Source organism: Tetrao urogallus (genome assembly GCF_951394365.1).
Source record: "Tetrao urogallus genome assembly, chromosome: 6".
Classification (NCBI taxonomy): Eukaryota; Metazoa; Chordata; class Aves; order Galliformes; family Phasianidae; genus Tetrao; species Tetrao urogallus.
The window spans coordinates 36341985-36351767 of record NC_136819.1 but is presented as its reverse complement, the minus strand read 5'-3'; the positions used below and the strand labels follow the sequence as shown (position 1 = coordinate 36351767).

The following is a 9783-nucleotide window of genomic DNA, read 5'->3' as shown; positions in this document are numbered from 1 at the left end:
GCTCAGCACAATGTATTGTGAAGTTTCATCTGAACACTCAGGATTCCTAAGACCTCTGTTTCTTTTAAGATCTCTTTTCCTCTGGGCCTTAGCTTCCTCCTACCATACGTGAAGCTATTTTATATTGCAAGATAGGACTTTAATAGCAGATGTTTTAGTTTTTTCCCCATGAGAAAAAGGAGACAAGAAAAGCAGAAGGAATGCTCAAACATTTCATCAGATTTCCAAAAAGCAACCAAGCAAGAAAATCCTTGACTTTTAAGTGTTTGGATTCAAAGATCCAATATTTTTCTTAGATCAGGACTGAGATTGAACAGTTGCTCAATACCATCAACATGGCAGAGCAGAAGTCATACCACTTCGATGATACAGCTTCTAGAAGTTTTGTCCATCTATGTAGTAATTTCATCAAATTCCAAAGTATGGTTTTGTTTCACATGAGTAATCAAATATTTTCCATGTAATATCCATCATCTCTTACCAGCCATATGAGAATCAAAGTGCGTGATGAAAGCTTCTGAGAAAGATGTTCTCACATCTTTTTTAACATTATAAACAGTAAGTGGATGATCTTGGAGATGAAATTGTTCCACAATAGCTACAATACAGGCTCAATCAGTTCATCTTCCTCCAGTCTACCTTTCCAATGTGTCTCCGTAACCAGGGCTTGCCAAAAGCCAAGCTGAGCATTCGTTCCATCTCATTCCCCTTCCCCTCACTCCGTGGACTATCAAAGGGCACCTGTGCCGTATGCAGTGGTTGCAGGCATACCAACTTCTATTGCATTTGGAGGACTTGCCAGAATTGGCCTTTCTGGATTTAAACACAAGCCCATCAATCTGATAAAGTAACACAAGGAAAACATTAAAATTCTTGTGTTTTTTTTTGTTTTTTTACAGTACTATTGCACTAAAAGGTATCAAGTGTCAAGTAGATCTCGACTTGCTCTTTTGTTGTTGCCTATAAGAATTTCTAGTTACTGCCAATTTTTGTTTAGAAAATTCAAGCATTTCCATAAGAAAACTAGTCCAGTGGCATGAAATCTTGTCAGAAGTAGCAAATCTAAGACTGTGAAAGAACAATACAGTATTTCACCAGCTGTTTTTACAGACAAAATCTTAAAGTATGTTGTGACAATAAATCTTTTGCATTGAATGTAATCAAATGAATTCCAATTAAAGTGAGGAAGTATTAGAGCTACATGTGCCAGACCAATGGCAATTATGCCATCTGCCTCAGTAAGCTCTATTTGCTAGGTTCTATTAAACACTGCGACAAGATCAGCATGCCAATTTTGAAGGTACTCTGAAAGCCTTGCCTAATTTTTCTGAAGAATAGAGTTCATGAATTTCAGTGTAGATGAAAAGCTTCAGCAAACAAACAAACAAACAAACAAAAAAGATTTTAAAAAATTTTTAAAACAATAAACACATCACCTGAAATTCCAGAGGGAAAAACAAGTTTTAATTCAAATCATGTAGAGAGGGTACAGAAATTGCTTGTTAAGATGGAAATAACAGACCTAATTCATCCTTACTGGACTAGCATTTGTGTCCACAGGTTTATAACAAGAATGAGTTTGACAAAAAGCAGTTACTGAATTTTCTTTAGTTATAGGCCTCATACATTAATCCCATAATTGTACTGCTGAGTCCTCCTAATTTGCAGCAGCTGCCTAGCAAAACAAAAACAAAAAACATCTCAGAAGAAGCTTCAGCTTGTGTAATTATATGGTTCTGTATTTCTGCTGAAGGCAAAGCCATTTTCTTGGTATTTGATATGAATATTTTTCCTCAAAAGTGTCTTTATAGGGGATATGCCATGTGTCACCCGTTGTCTGTACCACACAGTCATAACTGCAAGCAGGCTGTGGGATAAAGAAAAATAAAAACAATTGTTTAGACTTCATCTAATACATTAGCAAAACGCTGATTATAGCTAGCTATTTTCCTTAGAAATCTGCACAGACTCAGTTATTTAGCAACTCTCAATTATTTGCTCATGAAAACAAATTATAAGATTTAGCACTGGAGGAAAAGTTAAAATCTCTTTTACTATTTTGAGGTCTAGGTGGCGTTATAAATGGTTAAAATTCTGTCTTCAATCTCCACCAGGTGATAATGATTTGGACACAACACATTACATTTTCAGAAATACAAAACTGTTTTTTTCTGTTCAGTTAAATGAAATCATATGGGAATTAGTTCAGGATGTAGTGTTTGGCAGCTTGAACACATAGGGCACATTAAAGACATCCTGTGTTTGTCCCTCCAGTGTACCTCCACAAACTGATTTGTACCAAGGATGTTTTAAGAAAAGGAGTTCTCAATAACACTTACAAGAACAGCCAGTCAGACAAATGTAATTCTGGTCTACTGTGTTACAGGTATATTAACTCAACATGTGCAATACAAATATAAAAAATCACTGGTTTGCAATTATTCTCAGAACATATTGTCACTCTGTATTTATACACTTGGAAGTCTATGATAGGGAATGTCCAACATCCAAAATCATTCATATGTGAATTAAGATTTGAAAATCACCAGCCCTGCTACAACAAAATAAGTACAGCTAAAGCTGTGTTACTCAAGTAACACTACATCCAATATTCGTTTCCATTAATAGGAATGTATATAGCATTCATCTTTCTGTATATAGCTGTCATCTTTATAAACCTGTGTCTCTGCAGTTAGACTGCAGTGAAGAACATTCATTTACAATTTTAACTAGAGCAGCAAGAAAATGAATCTAAATAAGTGCAGTATTGCTTTAGTTCGGCAGTAACAATGGAGGTAGACCGGCCACTGAGAAACCACATGATATGCAATGTCACATGATTAATTTTTCCCCAGAAAAATCTGTTCAAGACTCACAAGGACTTCTGTCTCCTGTGCGTGCGTGCGCACACACACACACACAAAAACAAAAAGTACAGTATGAGATTGTGCTAGGAAGTCTGTGATTTCAGTAGCTGGATACCAACTACAGCTCTGACTACTCTGGGATCTCCTTCATGAAACCTTACAGTTATGCTTCGATAACATTACAGTGAATACTGAAATGCAGGTATTTTCTTATGGCTTCTCCTTTAACGTAAATATGAGACAAATTCTATTACACAATTAGAAGCATAATAGTGCTACAGAGAATTCTATAGTTCAAAATTTAAATTAAGTGAAAAAATACTAGCGCTTACATTTTACAGCAGCAGACAATTATACACAAAAATATAACATTTACATTATAAACATTTAAGGTGACAATTTCTTACTTCTTGACAGCTTTCATGTTTATGCCGTGCTTTGTGAATATAAACTTCAGTAAAAATGGAAGTTTTGAGCCCACTGGTACAAATCTGCTTCTTATGCTCCAACAAAAAACTTTTTGCTTACTGAGTTAGAAACTCCAGTTAATTAATATCCTTTGTGTGCTTTCTGAACGCAGCAGAAAACTTACCAAAAATTTTATGCGTTTTCCTCCTGCAGAAGAGGAAAACACTATTTGGTGTCCACGCTGCCACTTACGGAACAGATGACGAGTAACACTGTCAGAAAGACAAGCTTTGTGATCCCGGAGGAAGTCTCTTGTAACAAATTTGCAATGTTTGCCTGACCGGAGAGTGGCATATAACAAGAAGGCATCATCTTCAGAACTTAACAAAACAAATGGAAAAGACAGAGATCACTCACAAGGTCGTAACTGGCTGCAGTAAATGAATCAAGTGCTGATCTGGGATTCATTCATCAGCAACACAAAATTCCCATCGCTATTTTAGTTCTGTGTTAAAATAATTTCTGCTTACCATAAGGCACCAAAAGAAAGAGAGTGCAATAAAAATACACACTACACAACATTCTTCCCTTTTGTTACCATCTGCTAATGTAACAACATAATCTTTTGTTACAAAACTTAACAATACAGCACTATGTGGAACAGAACTGCTAAAACCAGAAAGGGCAGCCTCAAAACTTTGCAGAAATATAAACAATCACCACTGATAACAAAGCATAACATAGGCAATGGCTTAAATCTGTGAGTCCCTGTAACATGGATAAATATAATTCCAAAAAAGGCCTGGTGATTATTTGCAAAAGGTATTCAACATTAGCCACTATTAAACAAAAATAGCTTTAGGGGAAAATCTCTAAAACTGAATTCATAGTTACCCTATAGCTGAAGATGCTGAGAACTTTGCTTGAAATTCCTTTTTGATTGCTGTGGATTACTGCAACAGTAAGTGTCAGAACACGAGATTAGTAAGGCTCTCTATCCAGGGTGACAGTGTCCCCTTTGCTGGTGCTCAGACAGTAGAAAGGAAAGCAACTGACTTGACAGCAAAAATAATGAGAGCAAGAATTAGAAGGGTGATGAAAGAGAACCGATCTGAAAGAAGGAGCAAGACAGAAGAGTGTCGGACTGGCTGTTGGGACATGGAACCTGGTCAGAAGGTCTGGGAACTGGGATCACAGAAGAAGCAGCAGAGACAGGTGAACAATTTCATGTGATGTAACTCTTAATTATGCATCATTTAATGTGTAGTTTTTTAAAGCAAGTATAGCAAGGAGTATGTTTCTTTTTCACACATGCAAACTAGGGATACTAGTAATAGCACTAAAACCTATAGCTATTAATACTAATTAAAAACACACATAAATCAGGTGTTGATTGCCATGAAATTTAGGTATTTTCTTCAACTTACATATTTTCAGCAAAGAAAAAGTCTGCCTTATTCTGCATTTCCTTCATAACCTCTCTTTTCCAATTGGAAGAGTTGGTCAGCATGTGTTTGCGGCCCAGCACAAGTAAACGGGCATAGTCCTTTGCCAGGTAGTTGACAGCCTCAAATAGCTGCAGAAAAACAAAGCAGAACAAAAAGATTTCCTTAGCTGTAAGCAAACAGAATGGCACAAAACACTTTCACATCTGTATGTCAGCCAGTGGGACTTGTGACACACCCTCATTTCCCACAGCTCTTACCTGCAACACAAATTAAGTAGATAACTAATTTGATTCTTCAATAAACAAACAAACAAACAAATAAATAAACAAGTAAATAAAAATTCCTCGCAGGAAGCTGTTCTCAAAACACAGAAAATGCACTGCTTCTATAAAGCTTTCCCAGCTCTTGCAACTTTGCATTGAGCTACCTTAGGGACCTAGATCACTTTGGAATTTAAATAATGTCTAGCCTTGGAAAAGATATACAGAGAAGTCCTAGCTGGTACTGGAGAGAAGGACCAAACCTAAGCCACACTGCTTTTCCAGCTCCACCTGTTGTCCAAATCACAGAACTACATTTGATCTGTACTGCCCTGTGAGGAAGTAGCAAGCTACAGCAAAAGGAAATTCATGACCTCAGAATGAAGGGTTTATGAAAGCCACATCCAGACTAGCCTCCCACTGATGAACCAACGTCCTGAGGTGGCAAATTCACTGCTGTATCAGCTTCTCTTCAAAGGGACTTTTTGCCAGGCTCCCAGAGCCAAAAATGCTGCACAGTGCAGGCATTTCTGCCCAGCTCCCTCTTCCAGCTGTTCTTCAGCATGTTTCCAGCTCCTGTCCTCCCTCCTCCTGCTCTCAGCAGGCAAAGGTTCTGATATTCAACCTACACATGGGTACACATGGGCAGGAGTTGGTAGGTGTCACAAAGCACTGCCACCTGAATTCTGCCCAGAAAAAGAGAACTGTTTCTTCAGACCGAAGGCTGATGACTGTATGCTCAACCTCCAGGGAAAGGTGCTTCCTAATTTGCAAGTGTTTGCTGCCACTGTTTGTAGATACAGTCTCCTGATTTTTCTCCAATCCCTTTTCCTGCTTTGCTAGCTACTTCCTTCTTCCCCTTTTTCTCTTCCCCACTATACTTCCAACTGCCTTTCTCTTTTTTCCTGTTTTTTCACTCTTTCCCTCCCTTTAACTTCCCTAAATTAACTGGACTCACCATTAAAAAAAAATGGCCCAACAGTGTGCCATCCTTCCTCTAATTGCCACAAAGACTATGCTTGACTTACACAAATGAAAGGCAGAATGCAGGTATTATTTTTAATTTCACAAGGTACAGATAATTTTGTTCTGCACACTGCCTTGCATGATGTGACTTTACTAGAGAGCACTGTGTCTCCTTTGAGGCTAGAGCACTAGCAGAGGTGGCCTGCAGAGTCACACTGCCCAGGTGGGGGTTTCCTGAGTGTGGCTACTCCCACCCACAGCTGCTTCTTGAGAAAGGAACACGTGAGACATAGTAACACTTGCTTTAGTCAGAGAGGAAAATGAACATAATACTGTTAACAGAGCAGCAGCACTGATACCTCACTTAACAAGGAGTATTTTGTTAATCTCCTGTTTCCAAGAGTTATCTAAAAGTTACTGTTATGTACCACTACAAAGTGCAAGCACCCTGTGTGCAACAAGCTCTGTGCAGACGCACTCTTCTAACATTCCTACACTAGGTTTGCAGCAAATGTTGGCTGTTCAATAATCTGTTCAGAAGGCAGTGGGTGGAAAACGTTAAAAAATATACAGCACGCACATTCCTCATGTCACTCAAGAATTTCTTGAGAATGAGGATTACAAAATAAAAGAATGACCTTTTATACACATCTATTTATAATGAGTCGGTAGACCAGACTCTGAGGGAGCCAGGATGCAGCCACAAGTCAGTCTGAAGCTACTACAGATCAATGCAGGAATGAAGACCAGGTTCACAAATGTATGTTGATCCCCAATGTGGCTCCCTGAAGCACTTTGTTATTGCTTAATTTTTATAGGAAAAGCATAATTAAATTGATGCATGTTTACAGTGTGTGCATTCTAATTTTTATTTCTGCTCCCTAAGCTGTGAATCAGAGAAAAATCAGCACTCTGGCTGAGTATGTACATTCACCTTTCCTCAGGACAGTCCCAGAGATAAGCGCATGCAGCTACTTCCCCCCCAAGTGAGTTCTTTCTTGTTCCTGATGCAGTGTTATTTGAAAGAATTTGCCACCACCACCACATTCTTGCCCTTGCAGTAAAATGCACCTTCGCTGCCAGCTGTGCTGGAACAATCATTAACAGTTTCCCATGGGAAGGGAATGCTCCAACACTAGTTCCTGGAAGGAGCTTTGCAGAGAACCACGTTCACGCAAAAACTGTGCACAATTTACCAAGGATCAAACCCAGGAGTTAAGCTGAGGAGCAGACAGTCTTTGTCACACTGCAAGATTAATCCTTTTCCATCAGTTGTAAAATAGTCTTATGAAGTAAATGCACAATTAAATCTCCTTTTTCACAGGTGCACAGTGCAGCACTGGGAAGACAGGCTATGAGCTCATACAAGGGACTTTGAACAGGGCAGGATATAGATTTCCCAAAGCCTCACTGCCAGCCACCCAATCTGATCACCCTATGCCACATGTCACATTTTCAAAGGTTAGCTTTCTGCACACAGCACTTTTCCTTAGACATTACCGGTGCTTTCCCATTTGTCAGATGGGAAACTCCTATGAGCCATCACTCACACACAGGCACAGCACTCAGCCTCTCAGCAAGAGCTGGCTCACCTGCACACAGCTACAGCAGGAAGAAGTAGCCAAACAAATAGCTTAAGTCCATTTGATGCTAATAAATTTATGTTAAACATTTTCTAAACATTGGGTGTTACTAACCATCATTTTAAAAGCAAAGCAAGCCTGGTGCTGCTAATAACAGCAACAAACTGCTCTTACTGCTATTGCTGTTTTCCCCCGCTGGTAGTGCTGCCTCCCACCCACTCCTATAGCTGTGAATTACAGGGGAAACCACTGTGCTGATGCAGGTACCAGGCCTGAGCACGCTGCCAGCTGCGACTGAGCATAAGCATCCCCAGGGTTAAGCAAGGAGCAAGTTCCCACCATCAATATATTCATTTGAATTACAGTTTCATCATTTTTAGTTCCTTTTTTACATAATACCGACAAAGAAACTCAAGAAACCTGTGCACATAGCTGCTACACGTAATAGGAGGAAAGAGACTTTCCCCACAGCACCCCAGCTACGCAGGAAGGCACACAAGACAGGCTGGACTTTCCCACTGAGCCCGGTAATTTCACTGAATTCAACACCAGCATCAAAGCAGCAAACACAATAGAAGCTTCTTATATTCCTTACGTTATTACTGAGAAAGTCTGTTTTCTGAGGCATCCTGAGGATGCTTCTGCAGCCAAGTCTGACCTGTATACCAAGACACTTGGTGTTTCATCACAGTCAGAACTGATACTGATTTCAAGACTTGCCCAAGTGCAGCACTGCATAAGTACAGACATGCCTTCACCCAGGTAGAAACTAACTACAAGGACACTCCATGCACATCATCCAAGCTAATGTGTCTTCTTGATTTCTAAATGCAAACAAGACTTTCAAAGACCAGCCCCAAACAGATTAAGCTCAGGCACAGAAGCAATAGCATAATTTATGTTTCCCTGCATTCATGCTACCCTGGGTATTTTGCCAGTAACGGAGATACCTTTAATTACTACTCTGTTTGATTAAAGTGAAGGAGGTGGAACTTCCTCAAAATAATCTCTGAAACAGTCTGGAATGCAGAAGCAGTATGTTTGTAATTAGACACTGGCATTCCATTCTGCTTTATTATAGACTATAAGAAAATTTCCTATTTCAAACAAGTTTGAAGAGCCACCTCAACAAAATAAACCTCTTTCCATTGCCTTTACGTTTGGGAAACTGATTCAAATTTCTCCTATGCCATAGATCCCTACAATTTCCAGCAAAGAGGCATGCAAAAGAAAAAGAAAAAAAAAGAAAAAGAAAAAGAAAAAGAAAAAGAAAAAGAAAAAGAAAAAGAAAAGGAAAAGGAAAAAGAAAAAACTTTTGAAGTAGATATTTTCTAATGTATAATCCAATTACAGCTATTCCCTGCTCTTACATAATCAAATGGGACCCTTGTAGGTACCAAATAAATATATACATATACAAGCTATACACACAATTTAACTTGCTAGTGTGACATGAAGGATAGGGAGGCAGGAGCACAGTTATCAGTTGGAAGAGAGGTTTTTGTATTCTGGCTTTTCAGAACTGATCATCACTTTGGAAGACCTCAGCCCCTTCTCAGAGCTTACACCTCACAAATCATATTTGCACACACTTGTCGAATGTCACTCTTATTGAATGATAATACTTTCATCATCATCATGATCTTCAGATGAATAAAGGCCAACTATAGATAAATGAGAGATAAATGCGTAATGACAACAGTTAGCATAGCATGTTATTAAATGAACAATGCCAAGAACTCTGAAGTGACAGCTAAAAAAGAGAAAGAGTGGTAGGGAACTGCTCAATTTTGTAGCAGAATTTGTAGAAGAGAAAAACAGCTGCATTCTGACTCTTAAAACAACTAAAAAAAAATGTGGAAACACAAACATTCCTCAGTTGCATAACTGAATTTTTGAAAGTTGAGTTTTGAAAGTCACTGCAGCGCCAGTTAAGTTTCCCAATCCACAAACTATTCTGTTATGTAGCAACAAGCTCCGAGTTGCATGGAGAAGTTTTTTGTTAACCAGTTATGATACCATTTTTTCCCAGTCACTTAAAAAAATATATGTATACTATTGGTTTATACATGCAAGCAGACTCATTGATGTTGGCTCAGTAATTATGAAGTAGCATAAAGATCAAGAGAAGCAGTGAATTTGAAATCCAAAGCAGCATTCTTACAAAGCAACAACTAAAACTGGGAAATGTTTGTATTCACAAGGAAAATAATGTAATACAGTCATTCTTTCCTTTTGTTGCAAGTGTAGC

General features: G+C 38.7%; 1 protein-coding gene across 1 annotated transcript in view; it reads right to left on the bottom strand.

Moving 5' to 3' along the window:
* Positions 1-1726: 1726 nt before the first annotated feature.
* PRORP (protein only RNase P catalytic subunit) overlaps positions 1727-9783 on the bottom strand; it is a gene marked incomplete at both ends in the record, with an annotated part of 37202 nt that continues 29145 nt past the window's right edge. Inside the window, 3 exons of the mRNA XM_079537460.1 lie at positions 1727-1867; positions 3460-3655; positions 4703-4851. Of these exons, the coding sequence (XP_079393586.1) occupies positions 1727-1867; positions 3460-3655; positions 4703-4851 (486 nt within the window). The remainder of the gene's footprint in view (positions 1868-3459; positions 3656-4702; positions 4852-9783) is intronic.